Raw genomic sequence first — 23549 nt, forward strand, 5'->3', positions numbered from 1 at the left:
AGGGCGGTGCTCGGGCGCCTGCGCGCTCCCCGGACGGAAGCAGCATTCGAAGAGCAGCAGTTCCGCTTCCGGTCTGACGCTATTCCGCTTCCGGGTGGCGCCAGTTCCGCTTCCCGGCGCGCAGCCTCTCCGCCGGTGGGGCGCCATGGCCGGCATCAAAGGTGCGGCGCGGAGGGAGGAGGGGGTAGGGGGCTGGAGCGGTTGCCACGGTAACGGCAGCGCGGCGGCCTTCCCCACCCGGTAGGCCGTGCAGCGCCCGGCGGCCAGGGCGGCGGGGGGAGGCCCCGGGGCCTCCGCGGGTGGGGAGTCGGGGGGGCTGTCACAGGGAGCGGGTGGGGAAAGGGGCCGGAGCTGCCCTCAGCTGCCCAGGGCGGGCAGGGAGGCCGCTGCCTCGGTGTGGGGGTAGAGCGACACCCTGCCCACCACCCCCCCGGCCACCGGGTGCTTGTGTTGCTTCATCGTGCCCAGCCCCTCACCCGGTGCCGGTGTGTGCTCTGTTGCAGCCCTGATCAGCCTGTCCTTCGGGGGAGCCGTCGGCCTGATGTTCCTGATGCTGGGATGCGCCCTTCCCCAGTACAAGTAACGTGCACCCGCCTCCTCTTCTCCCTTTCTTTTTTGGCATGTCTTTAACTCCCGAAAGGTTTGGCTTTCATAACAAGTCCTCTGTGTGCAGGAGAGTTTTTTGGTTGGTTTTTTTTTTTGGCTTCAAAAGTTCGGAGCGGGAAAAAAGACCAGCTGTTATGGTTTGAGGAACCCAAACAATTTATTGTAGTTCAGACAATTATTCTACCACCCATTCATCCCTCCCCACACGGGAAGGAGAATCAGAAAAAAGAGTGAAATCTGAGGGTTGAAATATAAACAGATTCAATAGAAGGCTAGATAATTAACACTAATAACACTAAAGAACTAAATATTGATCCTGATACCAATATTAAAAAAACACAAGGATTATCCTCAGCCAATTCTATCAGCAGGAAGCTGTGCACTCACAGCTGTGGACAGCAAATGTGGGACACTGTGAGTACTATGGCTTCGTGAGGAAGAGCTCAGGGATCCAGTGCTGGGACAGGAAGTTCTCAGGATCACAGCCATCAAGGAAGAGGAGAAAATCCTCAGCAAACTTTCTAATTTATATTGACTGTGATGTTCATGGTATGACATAATCCTGTTGGCCAACTTGGGTCAAGTGCCTGGGTCTCACTCCTCATCCCTGCACCTGGCAAGGCTTGAAAACACTGAGACCTTGAAACCTACATACTATAGCTGGCTATAAAGCAAATATTTTCATAAATTCAGACACTAGTCTTCTAAAAGTGTAGTTTTCCCAAGTATTAGAAGATAAATTAGTCCTGTGTTGCTCAAACCCAGACACCATCCAGGAGTGAATTCACCATAAACGTGAAGGCAACTAAAATTAAATTACCAGGCCTGGCTGCAGACCGTTACAGAATGCACTGTCCTCACGTCTCCAGTGTTGTCCCTTTGCAGCTGGTCAGCAGATAGCATCTCCTGAACTAGAGAGCAAGCATCTATTATCAGGGAAATGTTCATGTTTTCTCTGGCTACTTGGTGGTAGTTGGGCTGTTGGTGACTATCGGGTGGGCCCTTGGCTGGGTCCTGCACTTGGTAATGCAGCGTCTGGAGTAATTGCAGCTGCTCTCTATACTGTCGGTCTGTTGATTCTGTCTCAGTTTCCAGGAGATTTGAAGCGATAGACTGATAGTTCAGGAAATCAGGCCTGTGGCTTTGAGCCTTTGCAAATGAGTGCTGACTTTATAGAAAATCTTTTAAACTGACTTATTTAACGTTAAATAAATATCAAATATTCTGTCTGTAGTTCTTCTGTTAGTGGTTGTGAATTGCAGTTTTCTACATATATGACTAGGTTCCTTACGCCAGCTTTCTTTTGTTATAAAACCAGGGCTGGTGACACAAACCCTTAGGAAGGAGGTCGTTATGCAGTCACCCTTCAAACAATGCAGTGAAGTTTTATTGTAACAACGTGCAGATGCATTGGTGTGTCTGAGAAATCTAGTCTGGAGAGCTGCAAGCAATAAAAGAAAATATTGCCAAATACGATGGTGTAATTTTTGTATGTTTTGGTTACTTGCATTCAGATTTAAGAAAAAAAGAGTTTCAGTGCCCCGAGTATTGGCTGAGAACACTACTCTGTTCCATGGATGTTCACTGAAAGCTTATGGGCAAAATGACGCCAGGGCTCTACAGATGTATCTCTGCAATTCTTAAGTAAAGCTGACAGGTTAAACTTTAAGAGTTAAGCTCATCTTGTGAGGTGGCGTTAGATTTAAGCTTGGCTTAGTGAAATCTTGCTTTATGAATATCCTGTTAGTGAGCTCTCTGGAGCTGCTGTCGAGGTCAGCTGAAGCTGCTTACAAACTGTTGGATTAATGTCAGCTTGCTCCAAAGCGGAGGATTTGCTTTCTGTGGATTTGAGTCAGTCTTTCCCGAGTGGGGATGCTGGATGGGGAAAATGCCTTGCATTGATTTTTAGGAAGAACAGGAAGTAAATCAGTTAATTTTTCTTCTCCTTTCTTTTTCAGCCAGTACTGGCCACTGTTTGTTCTGTTTTTTTACATCCTTTCTCCTATCCCGTACTGCATAGCAAGAAGATTGGTAGATGACACAGATGCTACAAGTAATGCCTGCAAGGAGCTAGCAATATTTCTTACGACAGGCATTGTTGTCTCAGCATTTGGGCTGCCGATAGTGTTTGCAAGAGCAGAACTGGTTAGTAATATTTCCATCTATGAACCTATGATTTTGTATTTTTTTTCCGTAGAAAATTTTGTTCTTTATGTTTTTTTTTTACTGAAGGTAAAGCTGTCATGCACTAAGCAACTTTTATAAATACGTTAAGATGCTTGCAGTGGAAACAGGGTAAGAATTTTCTCTGCAAGAAAAACAAATACTAGAAACAGAAGCATGGCAGAATGTCATGATTGCCAATTGCTTCATGTAGTCATGGAATAAAAGCCCTCACAGTCTATATGCAATGCAGAGAAAATGAGACAGAGAATAGTGTGAAAACTTAACAGGCAAGTAACCAAATATATAAAAGAATACTTTGAAGGCAATTTGTGGAATAGTTGGGCTAAAGAAGTGTGAATAAACAATGCGTTTTTGCACTCACTGTAAATTATATTGGTGGTGTTATTTAAATTTCCAGGTTGTTATTACATCTTTCCCAGTATACAGCTTTTCACTAAAATCCTGTAAAAGATGACCTTGCTTGTGTGAATTTCAGAGAGCACTACTATGTCAAAAACATGGAGGGCACTTTCCTAAAATCTCTTTAGGCAAGAACAGCTCAGAGTTTGAATGCCTCACACCCTTTGAGTAATCCACTCACTCTCCCTGAAAAGCATTCACCTCCTTTTTTGTTACTGGGATAATGCTCACCTTTTGAAGACCCGCATCCTTAAATGTCTGTTTAAAAAAAGTCTTATAGCATGGGTAGCAAGTGTAGCTGGGCTGCAGATGCATTTGATGCTGTTGCTAGCCTTACTTTACTATTTTTGGATGTTACAGCAAAACAGCTGTGCCTGCTAGCAAGCGCTTTGAATGCAGCCAGAAGAAACTTGCAGTGGTGCTTGGCTCACTGTGGATCAGTCTAGTTATTTTGGGAAAACCCAGCTCAAATAATGAGATACCACCTTCTTGCATCACGGACCTGTTGCTGAACTTTGTAATGTGACATTAAGATGCCACCTTTTGTCTTGTCGGTATTTGGTTCAAAACATGTCTAACTAAATTCCCCTTGTTCGCAGATCTACTGGGGCGCGTGTGCACTTGTTCTTACCGGGAATACAGTCATCTTTGCCACAATCCTAGGATTTTTCTTGGTCTTTGGCAGCAATGATGACTTCAGCTGGCAGCAGTGGTGAAAGGAAGATACGAGAACTATCCCTGGCATTGTCATGCAGTGGCCATCCATACAAATGAGAGAATGGGCAATAAAGAGAAGTAGCGTAGCAAGCCTCTTGAGTATTCTAGATGCTCCTTTTCACCTTGTTCGTTCTGAGTGTACTACTGTTGCTGACAGGGTTTCTACATTTTTATTGAAGTGGAGAGAGGATTGATTTCATTTTTACCTATAGTATGTTTTTAGGTGCTCTCTTGGTTTAAAATTGTCATCCTTCTGTCCTGTCTCTATGTGAAGCTTTAAATCTGGAATAAGAACATCTAAACATGGTTTCAAAGAAGATTTAAAGTTGGGGATTTTTTGGGGGGGGAGGTGGTGTTTTGTTTTGTTGGCTTTTTTTTTTTTTTTTAAGTTAAGCATTAATACTATGTTTCAAAATAACTTTTTTTTTTATATAGTGATTAAATTATGTACAAACTGAATTGAGGTAAGAGATTGTACACCACTATTGTCAATTACCAGATCAACAGATTTTTTGCTATATTTTAGCAGAGGCAAGGCAGGGAGGGGAGTACCAGTTGGAGATTTTTCTTCTGCCCATACCTCAAACTGGGTGATGAATGTTGATAGCCTTCATTTCAGGAGAAGGCTGAGGAGCAGGTAGAGTTATTTGGGAGAAGTCCTAAATTTTAACACTGCTAGCACTTTTACCTGCTTTGTTATCAATTCTTGCGTGGATGTGACATTCAAATACTCTGTAAATGTATTGATGCTATGACATACAAAACTAAAGTGTATTGTAGGGGAAGGGAAAATGATATTTAAATTCCATTTTTTTAAAAAATATCTTTTGAACTCTTTCTATTTATAAGTATTGTATGATTTTGAACTTTTATGTCAACTTTTTACCACAAAGATGGTAAAATGTTCATTTTTGGAACTACTGGTCTCTGGTCTGCGTTAATTTGAGGCATATACAAAGCTATTTCCTCCGTCCCCTTTTTAATTTATTTTATACATAGTATATATATATATATATATATAATAAAACAGCTTTTCAAATGTAGATTAAAACTTTGTGTTAAACTTGCCTAAGTGATTTTTTTTTTTTTTCCCCTTCACTGCAGTTGAGGCATGACTTTCGGAAGTCACTGGCTGAACTGATTTCACTGACTGTTTTTAAGTTCTTATGCACTATCAGTTAATAAGATTTAATGGTATGTCTGTAACTGTAGCTTGTGTTCTGTAAGATTGCACATGTAGCTTCAAATATTTAAGATGTTTTCTGCATACCTCTCAATTGTCTGGATTTTTCATTTAAAGAAATCTGCCATTAGACATTCCATTACGAGATAGTTGGAGTACCACTTAACTGGGTTTGATTGTACTACATGCAGGGATAAAGTTGACCAAACACACTTCTAAACTATATTTTTGTTCCAATTATTTAGAAAAAAAACTCAAACCTCTAGGAAAGTTACTGTGCATAATTAAAAGCTGAGGATCGCTTAAGTTTTGCTTAACAGTGGAGCAGTATGAACAGGCACAGAATTGCAGGTCTTAGCTGTAGTATTTGTGCACAGACGTAGACAAAGATGTGAAGCTTGACTGTTTCAAGTCTGATAGTAATGGTAATTACTTACACAATATACTCAAGGAACTGATGGCAGCAGGTAGGGGCAGTAGGGCGATGCTTTGTTAGTGTCGTCCTGTGTGTAAATTAAGAGTTTGATTTTTATCCATCCTGGTAGAGGAAAAAATAGGTGTCAAGACCCTTGCGCAGAAGCCAATCTGTAGCAGATGGTCTTCCAGCCATAGGCAAGTCCTTCACCAGACTGCCCACCATGGTGGCATTCAGAGGTGCATGAGGGCTGTAGAATCACTCGTTTCGTCGCCTTTTGCAGCGAGACTTCTGCATCCCTGAAAATCTCCCGAACCAGTGACTAAATTTGGATTCCTTAGTAGTCCTTGCGAAGTAGGAATGCTTAGGGCTTGCACAAATCTTCCGAATCTTTTACCGACTCCTTTTTTTGTGGTCAGGAACTGTTTTCTTTTCCACTCCCGTGCTGCTAAGCCTGCTACTCGAAGTGATGCTACTCTCTGGATCGCTGGCCGTGTATGTATTGGCGGTGTGCTTTTTTGTATGTTAATTGCATTACAGCGCTCCCTTCTTTTGCTTGCACATGGGGTATGCACAGTATTTCTCTGATTTATGAGCTGGACACTTGAGAGGTATGATCCTTCCATATCATATGCACTGAGATAGCATTGCCATCCTTCTAGAGGGAAAAACTTTGACCGATAAAAATTTTAATAGCAATCTCAAGTTCTGTATGTTTAATCAAAAATACTCTAATAAAAGAGTATTTTGTTTAAAGTATTAATGGGTTATTTTTTTTCTTTAATGTGGTTGTCACTCCCGTTGATGGGATGTCAGCAGATTACTCAGTAGTCCTTCAGAGTGAGTATTTGTGTCATTTACCTTGGAATACTCGATAAAAAGCGGTCAATCGTCCAGGGCTCTACTAGTTGCACCGAGCTGGCTTTGCTGGTCGCATCTCACACCTGCAGTTTTTCTGCAGTTTGTGTTTGAAGTCCAAGTTCTGATATATTGGTATTGTTGCACAAAGTGATAGTCACCTCCACCCTCGGAAGTATTTATGATTTTCATTAAAAACCCTCCAGCCTTTCTAATATTTGTAATCATTCATGACACTGCTGAAAATTGAAGACTGATGGGTCGTCTTTTAGCAGAAGAAACTAATGGGAATTGGTGGAAACATCCTTTTTTTGGGGGGGGTGGGATTGGGTGGGCAATCACCCCCTTCCCCCTGCACACACACACGCTCACTTTGGTCATATCTGTTGATATTATTTTTTATTATTATTCTGAAAGGGGGGGAGGAAAGTTGGTTAAAATATTAACAGAAAAACCCTGCTCTTCAGTTAAAACATCGGAAGTTTTGACTAATCTGGCAACGGTTATTGCCAAATGCCAATGGGACGCTACAGCTGTGCGCTCTTTTTTCATGAAATCAAACTCAAGTCGCAATGTGGCGAGTAAAAAGACTGAGGCCAATGAAAAAAATTCCAGCCCCTCGGCTCAGCAGGCGGCCACCCTCCCCCTTCCTCGCCTCAGCCGCTTCTGAGGGAGCGAGCCGGTGGTGGCGGTGTGAGGGGCGGAGAGGGGGCGGGGAAGATGGCGGTGTGAGGGGCAGAGACGGGGCGGGGAAGATGGCGGTGTGAGGGGCGGGTCGATCCTCTCCTTCTCGACGTGGCGGCCGGGGCGCGCAGCCCGTTCCGCTTCCGGGGCAGCTCCCGCCCCGCCCCTCCCCTCCCGACGTGTTTTCTCCTCCCGGTTCCAAGATGGCGGCAGCGGCGGGGGGCGGCGGCGGCGCGGGGTCGGTGGCGGCGCTGTGGAGCGAGGTGAACCGCTGCGGCCAGAACGGCGACTTCGCCCGCGCGCTCAAGTCCGTTAACAAGAGTGAGTGAGTGAGTGAGGGAGGGCCGCCGCCATGTCGGTGCCGGGCCCGGGCCCGGGCCCAGCCGCGCCGCAGAGCCGTTCCCTGCGACCGTTCCCTGTCCCCCCCGGCCTCACATCTTTCCCGGGAGGGCTTGGCCTTATGCAGGGGCCCCGCCGCCGGGGCACGGCTGTGGTGGGGAGCGGGGGATTCCGTGTTCTGGCAGGATGCGGAGGGGGAAGCGAGTGGGGCGGCCGCCCGGGCCCCGCTCCCCCACCGGGACCGTCGATTGCTTCTGTTGCCTCGCGTAGGCCGTGGTGTGGGCCGAGCCCTCAGGAGCGCTGGTGGGTTTCCCTTCAGGTTTGGTCGTGGGAGGAGGGGAAACTGCTTTTCCCCCGGGGATTGGGGCAGTGTTGCTGTGCATGCGGGCTAACTGACCTGGGAGCGATAACTGGCTCGCGGTTGAGAGACCACGCTGGGATGTGTTGTTTTGAGAGTTGGCTTTCCAAAATGGGATTGCGTTATAAGGCACGTTGTGGCTGAAACTTCTCTTTGCTGTTTGTAGGGAATAGGGACTCATCTCCTGTCCTGGCAGATCTGAGAGCTGGGATCACGTGAAAAAATCAAATACCAAAACCTGTTTCTTCTAGTTCTCCCTCACTGTCTTCCAGTGACAGAAAGTATTAGCATGTATAGTGACTACTTGTCTAGAGCCATACTGTTCTTCTGTATCAGGTGCTTTTCTTCCTGTATGTGCTTTACGTGGCACTCAGGTTTTGGCACTGTGTTCTCTGCCTGGAAGTGAAATGCCCATGAAAGGTTTGTCCAGGTGTGTACAGCTCCTTTGGTGCAGCTCTGTTCCAGGCATGTTAGCACAGTGGTCACTTGGGGTAAGTTCAGTATTTACACTGAATTCTTTTATCCTGACAGGATTTGTTTTATAATCCGAGCCAAAGCAAGCCATGCCAGGACCATGCCATGGCCTAAATTGACGTGACTGCTCTCTGTGATGGGTTTTTGCAAATAACAGCATATGGCTCTTACAAAACCTTAGTCTGTCTGATAATGAGTTGGATTCTTGTGTTGAAGCTGGTTTCCCTTCCAGTACTGCAGATCAGCAAAGATGATGTAACGGCACTTCAGTGTAAAGTAGTGTGTCTTATCCAGAACGGGAACTTCAAGGAAGCCCTCAGCGTAATCAACACCCACACTAAAGTGTTAACCAGGTGAGTTGTGTCTTGCTGTACTCTACAAGATATGAAACAACAAGTCCTCGAGAAGCTGCTGCAGCTTCAGTGGAGGGGACATTATAATAGGCAGCAAAATAAAGAGCAGGAGGTACTCAGAGCCATTGGGATTGGGTTTTTCAGTGAAATGCTGATTTATTCTGGGTGTGAGAGTGGGTCTGGATGAGTTTGAGACGGTCTAACTGCTTGCTGTTATTGTTGAAGGGATTGTCCCTAATCTAGTTTTCAGCCACCTTTGTGAGCTGATTCTGCCTGTTGATGTGGTTGAGCACCATAGTTGGTACAAGGGAACAGGACAGATCTCATGAGGAGTGAAGAGAGGAGGGAGAAGCCCTTGCCAGTGGCAGCAAGCTGTTAGCTTTGCTTGGCTGTCTTGTCATACTGCTCCTTAGGGTACTTTTCTTTACCAGCCTGAAGGTACTGCTTCAGCTTTTGGGATGATGCAAGGATGATGCAAGCCTTTTCTGTGTGTTCTCAAAATCAGGACCTTGGAGACAACTTGTGTTTGAGAACAAGCTTCCCATTTGTGTCATTAAGCAGACTCTAATTTTTTTCCTAATAAATGTGCTCTTTGTGCAACACCTGGGATGAAATTTGCTACCCAAGAATTGTTTGGCAGCAAAATTTTTGTTTTTCAGATACTGATCTTGTGTCCTCATTTGAGACAGAACAAAACCAATTTTCTTTTCAGTCACTTTACTGTTTAGTTAAGTCTCTTCTAAATAACTGCACTCTCTGAAATGAACGGTGTATTTTTCAAACCGTGTGTGCTTCTAGCAGTGATAACATCTGGTGTTTATAGTTAATACCAAGGAATGGTATGCAGAGAGGCTCTTGCTTATACTTATTCCCATAACAACCAAGGTCAGCTAACTTTGTTATGTACCGTGTTGGAGGGCTGGATGTGGAAGAGTATGGAGGGATCGCACCTGTGGGGAAGAGCAAACAGGACAGGTGACCTGAAACTGACCAACAGGGTATTCCATCCCATCTATCCTGTGCTTAGGATAAAGCTGAGGGATCAAAGAGGGTCAAACCTCTTCTTCAGTGGCTGGTGTCCAATGAGGGCTCTGTTCTTCTGCCTTTGATCCTGATCTGTGTTTTCCTGAATCCAGTTCTTGAATTCAGTTCCTGTCTCCCCCACGTCCAGTCCTAGTGCTTGCCAGTGATGTGATTGTCGTCCTCGGAGTTTGATACTGGTTTTGTATATATTTGTGTACATTTCACTATTTTCTTATTAATATTATTTTCTTTTGTTGTTAATATTTCATTATAGCTGTCCTAGGTTTTTTTTCAGCTATAAGTCTCTCTCCCTTCCCCTTCTGGGAAGGGAGAGGGGCTAATAGAGAGCATCTGTCGTTCATTTAGTGGCTGGGGCAGCCTAAGCCATTGACATCTTGTTAAGGAACTTCCCAGAAAAGTATGTTATTGTATCAGTGTGATGAAGCATGTCTTCATTTCTGTTCACATCTGAAAAAAAAATAATTACCTTATTCACAAATTCCTTCTTTTCTGGGGTGGAAGGGGTTTAATTTAAGTTTTTTAGCTTGTTTTTTTCAGTATATGGTGAGAAGGAGGAGTAGTTTCTCTAAATTCAACTGGCTTCAGAGTTCTCCATATAATTTGTTTAGCTTGAGTGTACTGTGTGTCTGTGTCTGTATCCTGCAGAGCAGGGAAGGTGGTAGTTCTTGCTGTGCCTTGAAGTTGTCCTGTCCTGCACTGAGGCTGGTGCACTGCTTTGCTTTAATTCTTAATGCTGTTCGTTTGTTTTCAGACTTCCCTAATACTCAGCTGGACTGGGATTATTTTACGTAGACAGAGAAATAGCTGGTGACAAGTGGCACCAGTGATGAACTAAGGGAATCACTGATTAATTTTCCTTTGGCTTAAATGGTAACTCAGTGGGTAGGTGGAACATAGCATTTAAGGCTCTGCTTGTTTGATAGTGCTTCCCTGCTGGTGTGAGCTTGCTTTGAAGCCAATTTTATATAAACATCACCAAACCCTTTTGCTGTAGTTCTGCTGTGCTGATACTTCAAGATAGGTTAATGATACCATTGACTTAGTTTTAGACGGTAAGAGGGACTGTGTTTTATACCATTTCCTTTCTCTCTGCAGGAGTTGATTGTCTTTGAAAGTTTGCAGTAACAGTCTTTTACTGTAATGATATACCTTCTGCTTAAGAAGGAGTCATGTAATGAAGTTTGGTATTGTTTTACCCATAAGCATTTGATTCGTATGATCTGTAGGAGGCCAGGGGAGATTTGACATGCCATGTGTCTGGAGACACAAGAAAAAAAAGGAACCTCTTCTTTTAGATGAAGTTTTGATATTCCTTCTCTGTATAAAATGAAGTATGTTTAAGATATTTTCAGTGCTTAACAGATAGATAATTCAGTAATCTGGGATCACGTGCTCACCTCTGGTGTTTGGCTTTTTGGGAATGTAGCAGTCTGTGACTAATTAGGGCTGCTCAAACAAGTGTGTTCAGGTGGGGGAATGCTGTCAAATGAAGACTACAGTTCCCGCTGGCAGCCTTTGTCTTGTCCTTGCAGTGACGTTATTGCCTTTGAGAAGGCCTACTGTGAATACAGGTTGAATCGTATTGAAAATGCTCTCAAGACCATACAGAGTGCCAGTCAGCAGACGGACAAACTGAAGGAGCTTTATGGACAAGTGGTAATTACAAGCTTTTCTTCCAGTTTCATGTGTTGGATGCCTTGTCCCTCTTCTAATGTGGGGCAAATATGGGGAGAGAATTTCCTTCTCTGTCTTGAAGGTAAGGAGAGGTACATTTCCCAATTACTCCAACTTTTGTGGAGCTTCAGTCACCTGTTGCTGGAGGCAGAGTCATCATCTTATTGCCACTGAACCAAAGCAATATGTTTGTGACTCCCTCTCCCAAAATGGGTCTGGCCTGATAGTAGCTATCCGGCTGAGGGAATGGAGGGTGGAAGAGAGCTGGTGAGATTTGTGGTTGAGCCATCTGCTTGCGTTACGTACCTGTCCAGGAATGGTTTGCAGGACCTGACATCTGTCCTGGTTTGAGATAGAACAAAACCAATTTTCTTTTCAGTAATTTTACTTTTCACTTAAGTCTCTTCTGTATGCTGAAATTAATGGTGTGTTTTTCAGATGTTATTGCTACTAGAATAAGAAGTGAAAAGTTTTGTTCTATCTCAAACCAGGACACATCTCAGACATTAGAAATGAAGCAGAAAAAAAGTGGTGTTTCTTCTCTGGTTTCTCCCTGGTAGGTGAGAAGAGTTTTGTGAAGAATTGGCTGTCTTCTCTCAGCTGCATGAAAGACCATTAATTTAATCTCTCTCATAGAGGGATGATCTAATCTGGAAAAAGGCTGTTTGAGGGCAAAACTGTGTAAACTGCTGCTTTTAAAGAAGCTTTTTTAGGAGTAAGAACTATGCCATTTGTGTGCAGGTAGCTGGTGTCATTGCTTCAGTCCTTGCAAAAGTAATCTATAGAGTTTGCCCTTAGAGGTAGATGCAAATGTTAATGTTCAGCTTAAAACGTATGGTGCACTGCTGCTGCCAGTCCATGGGGAGGGAGGGAGGAGGCTGTAGTTAGTAGCATACACAGGGAAATACTGTTCTGAAGGCTAAACCCTTCCCCTTCTCAGTTGTACAGGTTGGAGCGTTATGATGATTGTCTGGCTGCATACAGGGATCTCATCCGTAACTCCCAGGATGAGTATGAGGAAGAGAGAAAAACCAACCTCTCTGCTGTTGTGGCAGCACAAAGCACATGGGAAAAGGTGATGCCGGTAAGTAAGTGTGTGTATGTGTGTGTGTGTAAGAGTGACAGCCAAGGAATAAAGGATATGGAATTGTAGATCTTTAACAGGATAGAAATGTTTTCCTGTCTCTCAATGACTTCTGAGTGTATTGAATATCACCTAGTGGTTTCCCCTGTATGGAGGAATAAATGCTGTTGTTGTTGTGAGGGATGAAAAGTTATAGTTCATCTTTGATCTCTGGGAGATGTCACAGAGCAGGAAGTACATCTCTCTTAGCCTGCATTAGGCAGAACACCTGTGGCGACCAGCACTTTCCTCTGTCTCACTACCCTCTTGCCCAGGGTAAAGCTAACTGCCTGGGTCACCCAGCCATGCTTCGGAATGTTTTTGTTAATAAGCAGTGCAGATTGTAATGTTCTAATTTTTTCAGAAATCTTTTTCCTTGGCGGTGTGCACAGCACGCTCAGCTTTCTGTGCAGCGTTGTGGATCCACTTTCTAGCTCTCTAGAGCAGCCGTTCTTACCTGTCCTCTTTCAGCAACTTAAGTATTCCCCAAGTTCAGGCTCAAGTTTTGTTGCTGCCTTGTCAATTGCCTCTGATTTTGTTGTGCAATGTGAGGGGAAGATCCTTTGCACTGTGACTTGTTTGCCAGGTGTGTGTGCCCTTTTAAAATTGTGTCTAAAGTTATTTTGAAAGGAATAGTTTGAATGTACGTGAAAGCTGTAGTTTGTATCCATTACCTGTCAAGTCTGTATAGATCAGTTGGTGCTTATGCAGTGTTACATTTGCTTTTCATGCTAGGAGGATTTGGGCCTTCGAGAAGCTACCTACGAGCTGTGTTATAACAGTGCATGTGCATTGATTGGGCAAGGAAAGCTGAATGAAGCAATGAAGAAACTGCAGAAAGCAGAAGGTAAAAACATGGTGAGGCGAGAGGGAAGCTTTTGTGATAGAAGTAATTACTTGCTCTCTGTAGAAACACTTAGAGAGAAAGTGGTTTTGAAAATTTAAAAACTGACCAACAGCAGGATTTGTTGTGTAAGTTTCCAGTTGATTCCTGACAGAACTGGTGATTTTGTAAAAGTGTTCCTCTGCAGCTCTTTTCCAGAGCCATGTGGCATGTACCATCTCCTGGCTCTCTTACAGCCCCCTGATTGGTTTTCAATGCCTTTGAGTAGTTTTTTGAAGTAGGAAGTGGACGTGAAACATCTCATGCTTATGAGATTAAATTCATCTCTTCTAACTCCTGGTTTTGTTGGCATATGTATATATATTAACATATGTAAAAACTATAAAAAAAAATAATTCTTCATGGTCTGAATGGGGTATGAAATTAGTATAAGGCAATAAATGAGCTTTTTCTGTGAAGAGGATTATTTTTCTATTGGGTGGAAGGGGATTTTATGTGTGGTTTTTGTTTTTTTTTAAAAAAACCCAACAAACTGGGGGAGGAGAGTTAGGAAGAATTAGTTTCTTTCTGATCTAAATGCTCTTGCAGATAAATAGGTCAGTGCTGTCCTTATTTTGATGATAGAATAGCGGCTGTCCCATACAACTGATTTATTGAGCATGTGTAATTTGAACCTGTGTGCTGTGATAGCAGTCCTTTGGAGAGCAAAACAAGTGATGTTTTGGTGAGGTGTATGAGAAAGTTAAGAAGTGACTAGTATCTGTACTGAGAAGTGATGGAGTTGTTGCCCCATAAAGGCTGGTGTAATCTGAATATTGCAGGTTTGCATCACTTAACTCCTGAGATGGTGAGCAGTTGCAGCTGAGTGATTCCTGTGGAGAAGATCAGGAGCTAGGTTTAAGGAAATTTGTTCGGGAGAGAAAATGAGCATGTGACTCTGCTCTCAGAAGGCAGCTTTGTTGGGGACAGCATTTGCTGTGCATTTGATATTTCTTCTGCATCATCTAGTCTTCTCCCTCATGCTCAGTCCCATCTATCATCAGGCTTGTAGTCTGATGTGCCCTTGTCATGCTGCAGAAGTTTCAGGGATACATGAAAAGAGTGTATGTTCTGCCATGCTTCATCTTACCCCTTAAGCCTTCTAAATGGTGTTCTTCAATTTGTTTTTCCTTCTAGAGCTGTGCCGCCAATCGCTATCAGAAGACTCTGTAAGTTCTTGGTGGTGTTCTGGAAAGCATTTGCTTTACACTAGCATGAACAAGGGTGTGACCATAAAGTGTACTGCAGATGGCCAGAGCCACTGCAGGCTGTTTGCTGCCGTGCTCCTTGCACAGTTGCCTATGCCGGTGCAGACAGGATGGGTACAGGTTGTTTGAAACCTCCCTGTGACCCACCCCTACTATGGGTGAACACTCTGAGAGGATAGTGGGAAACATAGGAAATTTGTAATTGCTGTTGTTGGCTCAAGCAGAGGGGCAGAGTCAGCACAGGAGTTATGGGTATCTTCAGACTCTTGCAAGAGCAGGTGAAGCTTTCTTTTCTTGTGTTTTAACCCAGATATGCTTGTGTTTGTCCCATGGCTACAACCTTCAGCTGTAGTGGCTGGGGTACTTTGCTGCTAGTACTGCCCAAGACGGCTCATAGACATTTGCCAGCAGAATGCTGAAGCCAGGGGAAGAGAGGTGAGATGGCAGCTTTTTTTCTTTTTGCCTTGATTTTCCTTCAGGATGTGACAGAGGAAGACATTGAGGCTGAACTGGCCATTATTCACGGTCAGATGGCTTATATCATGCAACTGCAGGGTCGTACAGAGGACGCTCTACAACTCTACAATCAAATAATCAAGTTGAAGTAAGGGCTTTTCTGAAACAAATGCTCAGTCTTCCATCTGTAGAGAGACTACTGTTTAATAACAACATGCTTTCTGCTTGTCTTATCTGCAGGCCAACAGACGTAGGACTGCTTGCTGTCATTGCAAATAACATCATCACAATTAACAAGGTATAGAATTACCCTGCTGCTTTCAATGTGGGCCTTCCTGGTGGTTACTCAGCCCGCTTCTCTGCTTCTGTCAAGAGAAGGGGGCTAATCGGGAAAGACTTTTTCCTAAAAAGTAGTTAAATCACAGACCCATAGACCTCTTCTTCCTCAAGGAACGTAGTGAAACCTTCTCATGTTGTGTGATTTCCCCAGGACCAAAATGTCTTTGACTCAAAGAAAAAGGTGAAGCTGACCAATGCAGAAGGCGTTGAGCATAAACTCTCAAAGAAACAGCTCCAGGCGATTGAATTCAACAAAGCTTTGCTGGCAATGTACACTAACCAGGTAGGGAAAACTGAGCTGCAGTAGGAATTTGACTAGGCAAAAATGTGTATGCATCTGTTCTGTATCAGAAGATAAGACCACTTGGTTTAGGCACAGAAGTGAGGAGAAAAAAAAAATCATCCCAAAAAGAAGGCAGCTAGTTGTGTAGTGACTTGGGTGTTGGTGTAGGGAGGATGATGTGGAGATGAACAGGAGACAGAAGGGGTTTGTGGGATTCTTGGATACATCTAAAGTGCTACTAAGGGTACTTGTTCTCGCTTCTGTATACCCATTTCAGGGAAGCCATCACTAGCATCTCTCCTTAGATACAACTGGTATGTTAGCCTTGCGTTAGGTGCTTGCAGAGGTTGAGAAAATTGTATTCTCTCTTCCCATTCCTCAGGCAGATCAGTGCCGCAAGCTGTCAGCAAGCCTGCAGTCACAGAGCCCTGAGCATCTGCTCCCTGTGCTTATCCAGGCAGCCCAACTGTGTCGTGAGAAGCAGCATTCAAAGGCTGTAGGGCTTCTGCAGGTAGGTTAAGAGAAAATACTCCTTTGGCCAAGCTCCGTTTAAACTTGTGCTTTGTGTTCTCGTGTGCTGTTTCCCTTAGCCTGTTTTGTCTGGTTTAAATTTCCAGGGGTATCTGACTGTGCTTATTTTGCTTTGGTGTAATGCTGCTGGAAGGCATTTACATCCAACTGAACGATGCCGCTTTTAAAGGGAAATAGTTCCCATGCACCTCTGATTTTTATGCTTAGGAAGCTGTAGTAGACGACTTCTAGGGTAAGCAGTGGGCTCTGATGCTCTGCTTGCCAGCAGTTTGCAACAGCTTCCTTTTGGGAGGGAGTGAGTGGCCTGGGACAGAAATCGGAGAGGACGATGGGCCACTGGCATGGTTTGGGGCCCTTCCCTGCTATGTGCTGAAGCCTGCCTGTGCTGGAAAGCTTCCTTTGGCTCTTGCCAGCTTGCTGTGACTGAGCATGAGCAATGATTCACCAGAGCAGCAGCCTGGTGCCCACACACATGTTGAATTGTTCTTTCATCTGCCTCTCAGGACTTTGCAGACCAGCACCCTGCCAGTGCAGCTGAGATCAAGCTGACGATGGCCCAGCTAAAAATTGCTCAAGGTATCCAGTGTCCTCCTTTGTTGGGAAGTGTCTGCATGTGATAATGGTACAAGCGGTGAGAAAAACAGGATTTAGGGCAATCTTTGCTGCAGTCATTGTTAACAGGGGTGCAGAGCAGACATCCTAGAGATTCTTTCAGTTGAGTATTCTATATATATGGCTATGGCAGGATAGAGCTCATAGCTTAATGTCTGGATGTCCAGGCTCCATGGATCCCTGGCAGAGAGGCCCACAGTCTTTGTGAATAATAACGCTGAATCTGTTTTGGGGCAGGAGGGTCTTGGAAGCAGTGTGGAGCTCCCTGGTGGTACCATTCCTGTATACAGTCGGGCAGCACAGAGTTGCGCCTAGAAGAGAAGACTCTGCTTGCAAAACTTGCTCCTGAACCATTGCAGGATGTGGCAAGGGCAGGAAGGTCCTTTGTGTGGAGGCCTGGAAATGGGAGAGATACTCTGAGAATGGGATTGTTATGTCCCTGTTGTTTACCTTTAGCTGGAATGTCACTGGCAGGGTGAAGTGTTCCTGTGCCATTCAGAGCATGTTCCTTCCTGTCTCTCTTCTAGGCAGTGTTACCAAAGCCTGCATGATCCTGAGGAGCATAGAAGAACTTCAGCACAAGCCTGGTATGGTAAGCAAAACTCAGTCTGAACTGTGTGAGGTTTTTCCCTTGTAGCAGAACTTTATATTGCCTGCTTGCTGTTGGCCTCTTCCCTGTGGCTTTCACTTGACCTGAGTGTCTGCAGGGAATTTGAGCCCATCTTCCTTGTCTTGGACAAAGGTGGGATTACTACTTGCATCAGGTGGCCTGAACTTAGCCACAGAAGTACTGTGCCTGTCAGCAGAGATGCTCTGTGCCTATGTTCCCACTCTCTCGTGATCCCTCAGACCTATGTGTTGCCTGATTTACTTGCATAACATGACTGGAACAGCTGCTTCCCTGGTATGTACTGTTAGGAAATTTTTGAAGCAGCTTTAGGACAACAGGCGTTAGGGAGATAGTGCTATATGTTCAATCCTCACAGCATCACCCTGGTCTGCATGCGTGTCAACCTCTGGTATTCGGAAGAGCTTGATGACCTTGAAAATGCTCAAGTGTAGAGCGTAAGCGTCTTGAGCAGGGGCTGACTATTGTAGGTCTGTTCAGTTGCAAGTGTGAATGATCAAAGTCATTTATGGGGGCAGTCAGCAATACCAGCTCCTTGCCCTGGGTCACCTCTGGTTTGTTACTGGGGTGTCGATAAGAAGACGATGACTTTATCATCTCTTCAGTGCTGATTTCTTTTTTCATGGCTCTTGGGATAGAGAATGGGGGGGAGGGGGAGAATAAAAGGGTTTCTAATGAAACTGTAACAAGTGGCAAGCAAAGTTTTAAAAAGGTTCTTTTTGTGAATGCAGTCTTAAGCTTGTATCACAGGAGATTGCTGGGGACATTTCTTTGTGAGGGACCTGGGTAGGAAGGTCTTGCCGGGGTATCCTGCCTGTTATCACAACTAGTTTTTAGGGACAGAACAGAAAGCTCATATTGAGTCTGCTTTTCTGAAATTCCATCATTTAATTGCTGACTCTCTGGCTATAGACAGCTTGTGTGAAGGTGTGCTATAAGCTGCTCTTGAATGTTTGCAGGTGTCTGCGTTGGTGACAATGTACAGTCATGAAGAGGACATTGACAGTGCAATTGAGGTCTTCACACAGGCTATCCAGTGGTATCAGCAATTCCAGGCAAGTCAGACCAGAGGAGCTAATGCAGCAAGGATTTGTTTCAAGTCTTTTCTAGCTAGCCAACTCAGCTTCTCCTGTTGATGCACAGCCCCAGCAGCTTGTCCACTTGGGGTTTTGGAGACCTGTGAGCTCATTTTGTGAGCGTTTGTTTTATCACTGTTTCATTATTTTAGATGTGTTGAAAACAGGGAGCAGCAGCTCCTCTCAGGAGAGTGGGGGCAATGGGTGCCCAAATATAGCAATCTGGCCTTCTCCCTGGTTAGATGCATTGTGGAGCAGCAATGTCCCATGCAATTCTGCCTTGCATCCTAGAGTGCAAAGGTGGTCTACTTCCTGCGTGACAGGGTGCTAACTCAATTCTACTTGGCTAGGTCTCAAGGGCATTAAAGCTAGCTAGAGCTGGGCTCTGCGCTGTGATAGTGAGGAACTAATTATGGCTCTGTGTATTTCAGCCAAAGTCTCCTGTCCATTTGTCACTGATAAGGGAAGCTGCCAACTTCAAACTAAAGCATGGCAGGAAGAAGGAAGCAATCAGCGACTTGGAGGAGCTCTGGAAGTGAGTTGGGTGGTTGTTGAAACAGAGGTCTCCACCCAGAGACCTCTGCAAGCTCTCTGGTGCCAGGCAGTGTCTGACAATGTCGGTTGACAGGAAGCTACCCTTTAGAGTTGGTTTTGCACAGGGGCAATTTTGCACAATGCAAAGCCGTATTTTGGAAGGAGGGAGGATTATTCATTTTGTATATCATCATCATGTAGCTGATGTTCACTTGAAAACCTGGTTGACTTGTCCCAGAAGCCTTTTGTGTGCAGTGAAGGTTGCATGAAGGGACTGGGATGCTTAATTTTCTCTAGTGCTGCGTAAACCATGGATGTCTAGGTTTTAGTTTTTATTATGCACTTGATGGGAGTTTTGGGGGACGGAAGGGAACTGTTAACTTGCCTTTGCTACTGGGACCTGAGGGTTTTTTGTCCTTCATTGCTTGTTTGATGATACTGTGGAGATGTGTGTACCTCCTTTTATCCACACCAGTGATGCTTGGTGATGTGCTCTGGAGGAGAACACAGACTGATGTGCCTGTCCTCGTGGATAGCAGCTATGCTGCAGCAGTAAACAGTGCATGGTGGTACCAGTCTTTGGGATGAGTGTGTGCCTTGGTAATTTGGTCCTTTTTTGTTTTGTTTTTTTCCCCGCTACAAAGGCAAAACCCAAAAGATGTGCATACTCTGGCACAGCTCATCTCTGCCTACTCCCTCGTGGACCCCGAAAAAGCTAAAGTGTATCCTTTCGATGGTGGTATCAGAGCAAAGAAAGGGGTGTTTAGGCATTGCTCCCTTGGATTTCAGCTGTATGGGGAATTCACTCTCACCTGAAGAAAGGCAAGTAACATCTGCAGAACAGCTACATATTCAGGTCAAGTTGTCTGGAGCTACTTTATTTCCCTAACTGGTTTGATTACTGTGGGATCCTAGGACCCTTCTGTATTTGGCCTCCTTCTCTTTGAGAACTCAAGACTAGGTGGAACCGAAAATAGGAGCTTCTCCATCTTTTCTATTGGAATCTTAAACCTGTGGTAGTAATGCAGGACTGTGCCTGATAAAACATGACTAAGTTTTTACTGACCTAAAATACCAGGTTCATATATTGCTTTGCCACCCTGAGCAGTTTTCAGAGGAAGTTGGTACTTCTGTCCCCATATAAAAGAAGGAAAAAAATGAGGCAGATGGTGATTTAAGTAGCTCATCCAGCTTGTGTAGGCAGATGGTGAGAGAGGCAGAACTAGCCTCTTAGGCCTGTCTGGTGAGCTGAAGTTGCCCATTACCTGTTTCTGCATTGCTAACAGGCCAAATTTGTTCAAGCCTGAAGTTGCCTGTTGCAATCTGGACAAACCTGGGTGTTTATCTTTTTGCTTGCTGGTTTGTATCCCTGAACCCTTCCTTGCAGTCTTAGCAAACACTTGCCTTCCTCAGACACCATGTCACTGAAAGTAGATGTTGATGCGCTGGAGAACTCCCATGGAGCAACCTATGTTCGGAAGAAAGCTGGGAAGCTCGCTGGAGATAGCCAGCAGAAGGAGCAAGGGTAAAGTGGGCTGCTGTAGCCCTGGTGCAGTCATTCTTTGGGGTGGCACAAGAACCACACCTGGTGTGGTGGGGGGCATTGCTGTAAAAGGCAGCTGGTGGAAAGGGAGCATGTTGTTTAACTGCAAGGAGCTTCAGGTAGCAGCAGACCAAGTTTTGAGAGAGATGGGAATGATTTAGCTTCTTCCAGGGCTAGTTTTTAGTTGACTTGTTTGCCATGTCTGTGCTGGGTCACAACAGCTGTTTCTCTTCTTGCTTTTCAGACAAGGGGATGTGAAGAAGAAGAAGAAAAAAAAGAAGGGTAAGTTGCATTTCCTAGCTGTTGACATGGCATGGCTCTGGAGAGCTTGCCAGATTGTTTTTTCCAACAGCCAGCTTTTGAGCTTCCCAGGAGCTGGAGCCCTTTGCTAGTAGCGGGTCCCTGTGGACCCAGATCTTCATGATAGATTGTTTGGATGGGGCATTTTTCCACAGAACGAAGAGCAACACCCTGACAGGACGATGTCGGTTGCTGGGCTCTTGTCCTTCCTGGCTACTGACATCCCATGCGTATTGCTTAGTGATACCTCTCTGTTGACCCCAATCTCATTTCCTGGCACTGGATGTTCTGCAGGAAAGCTGCCTAAGAACTATGACCCCAAGGTGACTCCTGACCCTGAGCGGTGGCTTCCAATGCGAGAGCGTTCCTACTATCGTGGACGGAAGAAGGGCAAGAAGAAGGATCAGGTTGGCAAGGGGACTCAGGGTTCAACCACAGCTGGCTCCTCTGAACTGTAAGTACCCATTTTGCAGTTACTTGTGTGGGGAATCACTGGGAGGGCTGGGTTTGTACTGCCTGGCTGTGGCTCTCACCACGCCAACTGTGGGTAGCACAAGCAGAACTGTACTTTGCCACTTGAACCTTCAACCAGCTGCTCTTCCTGAAGATCCCTATAGGCTGCTGAAAACTAAAATGATATGATAGGCATACTTGAAGTGCCACGGTGCAAATAGAATTACAGTAGTCTTTTAATGTGCTTTTCTTAGCTTTGACAATGAGACAAATTTTGCATGCTTGCTTTCAAGATACTTGCTTGAAAGTCTTTCGGCAGCTGGAGAACATTAGTCACGATTTGGGAAAACACTGTACTTCCTTCTAAACTGACACTGATTATTTGAGCTGGAATCAGGGTTTACATTGTGTATGAGACCTGACAGCAAGGTGATGACTTACTAGTGTCTGAGAGAAGGAAGTATATCTAAAATGATAGCAACGCAGGGAATTGCCAGTGCTGTCGATAGTTTCTCTTTACACAGCTGTCTCAAAACAAGCATGAAAAGCCCTTTGTGGCACTGTTGGCTTGAGCGGTGTTTGCAAAGAGACCTGGCACAAAGATGCCTTTGGTTAAGAAGAGAGAAAGGATGTTGGGTTTGCACTGCCTGAGCGTGAGGGACTGAAAGGCTTCTCATGTGTTGCATGAGCTGTCACATGTCTTTTCAAAAGTTAGCTTTGCTTTTCTTGTTGGGGACTTACACTATCTAGTGAACATCAGTTAGAAGGTGATTGTCTGCCTTTTGAGACATGTTCCCATCATCCATCAGCCCTTCTATGTATGTTGAAGCTTATTTAAGATCTCCTTGCATGAGTACCCTCCCATACATAATGCTGTCTTACAGGGCAGCTGCTGTTTTTCCCTGTCAGCTTCCTGCAGTAGTGCCACATCTTGCAGGTGGTTGTGAACCCATGTGGTATCTGTTTTTCTCATCTTCTCTGCAGGGATGCCAGCAGGACTGCCAGCAGCCCACCTACCTCCCCTCGGCCCGGCAGCGCTGCAGCTGTATCGGCCACAAGTAACGTCATCCCTCCCAGGCACCAAAAACCTGCTGGTGCCCCGGCCACCAAGAAGAAACAACAGCAGAAGAAGAAGAAAGGGGCTAAAGGAGGGTGGTAAAAAGCAGGATGTGTAACCTCCCTCCCTCAAGTAGGTGATGCTGGTTGCAGAATAAAGGTCAAAAGCAAGTGCTGGCAAAAGACTCTTGGCATCTGGATCTCTGTCCTGCCTGTCAGTGGTCTGGGGGGAGATGGGCTGGTATAGGCACCAGGATGTGTCTGCTCACCAAGCTGCCTTCCTCACACTTGCACCCACTGTGACTTAGGGTGTTGGCATCAAACTCAAACGCACGCCCTAAGAAGAAATCTGTCCATGTTGCCAAACTTTTAAAAGATGTGGAATAATCAAGAACTTAGTGAATTTGCATTTGATTTATGCTCCTCCTGCATATGTCAGTTAAGGCCTCCAGCAGATTTGTCAGCCAATGTCTGACTATGTGTGATGCGAGTGCTGTCTTGTATGTCTCATCCCAGTCAGTCGTTGACCACCAAACAGCACAAGCACAAAGGGTCTTGGCAAAGAATGTATGGGCTAGATTATACAAGAGAAGATAGTCTGAAGGGGAGGACAAGGCTGTTAGGAGAAAGAATGGCGAAGTGTGTGGCGGCTGACTGAGTGTCCCCTTTTCTGCAAGCCGGGTGCCTTATTCTAGTGGGCCTGGCAAGATGAGAGTGAGCTAAAACAAAGTGGCTGGTTGTGGTGGTGGGCATGGAAGAGGTGTTGTGGAAGCTTCTCAGGTGGAAGCTGGTGGTGTGATGGAGAAGTGTTTGCTCTTCTTACACCCCACGGGTAGCCCCTAAGCATCTCTTGAAAATTCTGGCTTGGTCCAAATGTAGCAAAAACATTTTTCCATACATGAACTCTCAATGGGTAGAAATAGCACTTCAGGGAGAGTTGTCAGATGTCGGCCCAAAAGGCAAAGGCAGAAATCTCTGACAGAATTCAAAGCCAAGGCCTGAAGAGGTGGGGAGCACGGGAAATGTTACTGTGTCTTAGCACTTCACCAACACTTCACACACTCTGGTGGTCATGGAGTAAAAATCTAAGTAGAATCCAGTCTTCATCACCTTGACTGTACACCGGGACCATCTGGAAGGGGCCTGCATGTGTGTTGTGCTCTGAGTGAGAAAGAAGAACGGAGCATCGAGAAAACGACTTTATGAGTGGCTGGCAGAGTCACCTGCTGCCAG

At 45.1% G+C, this 23549-nt stretch overlaps 2 protein-coding genes across 3 annotated transcripts; both read left to right on the top strand.

Moving 5' to 3' along the window:
• Window positions 1-112: 112 nt before the first annotated feature.
• On the top strand, window positions 113-4219 carry LEPROTL1 (leptin receptor overlapping transcript like 1). Its single transcript, XM_074147954.1, has 4 exons — window positions 113-161; window positions 504-579; window positions 2565-2751; window positions 3792-4219. The coding sequence occupies exons 1-4, from the start codon at window positions 146-148 to the stop codon at window positions 3906-3908; spliced, it is 396 nt and encodes a 131-aa protein (XP_074004055.1). The 5' UTR covers window positions 113-145; the 3' UTR covers window positions 3909-4219.
• A 3005-nt stretch (window positions 4220-7224) lies between these two features.
• On the top strand, window positions 7225-22495 carry SRP72 (signal recognition particle 72). Of its 2 annotated transcripts, XM_074147017.1 has the most exons (19): window positions 7225-7370; window positions 8453-8573; window positions 11150-11273; window positions 12232-12375; window positions 13150-13261; window positions 14435-14466; window positions 14985-15109; window positions 15202-15259; window positions 15452-15583; window positions 15966-16094; window positions 16618-16690; window positions 17254-17318; window positions 18314-18409; window positions 18862-18965; window positions 19609-19686; window positions 20352-20489; window positions 20752-20789; window positions 21102-21261; window positions 22245-22495. In XM_074147017.1, exons 1-19 carry the CDS (start codon window positions 7253-7255, stop codon window positions 22417-22419), a joined length of 2022 nt encoding a protein of 673 aa, XP_074003118.1. In that variant the 5' UTR covers window positions 7225-7252; the 3' UTR covers window positions 22420-22495. The 2 variants fall into 2 exon arrangements, with proteins under 2 accessions (XP_074003118.1, XP_074003119.1); XM_074147018.1 differs by lacking the exons at window positions 14985-15109; window positions 15202-15259 and having other exon boundaries at window positions 7249-7370.
• Window positions 22496-23549: the final 1054 nt, after the last annotated feature.

The sequence above is a fragment of the Numenius arquata genome, chromosome 5 (assembly GCF_964106895.1).
Source record: "Numenius arquata chromosome 5, bNumArq3.hap1.1, whole genome shotgun sequence".
Taxonomy (NCBI): Eukaryota; Metazoa; Chordata; class Aves; order Charadriiformes; family Scolopacidae; genus Numenius; species Numenius arquata.

Coding starts and splice junctions, on each gene's coding strand:
- LEPROTL1 (XM_074147954.1), top strand. Junction 580..2,564: donor TGCGCCCTTCCCCAGTACAA/GTAACGTGCACC, acceptor TTTCTTTTTCAG/CCAGTACTGGCCACTGTTTG. Junction 2,752..3,791: donor TGTTTGCAAGAGCAGAACTG/GTTAGTAATATT, acceptor CCTTGTTCGCAG/ATCTACTGGGGCGCGTGTGC.
- SRP72 (XM_074147017.1), top strand. CDS start 7,253: ATGGCGGCAGCGGCGGGGGGCGGCGGCGGCGCGGGGTCGGTGGCGGCG. Junction 17,319..18,313: donor TTCAGCACAAGCCTGGTATG/GTAAGCAAAACT, acceptor GAATGTTTGCAG/GTGTCTGCGTTGGTGACAAT. Junction 18,966..19,608: donor GACTTGGAGGAGCTCTGGAA/GTGAGTTGGGTG, acceptor CCCGCTACAAAG/GCAAAACCCAAAAGATGTGC.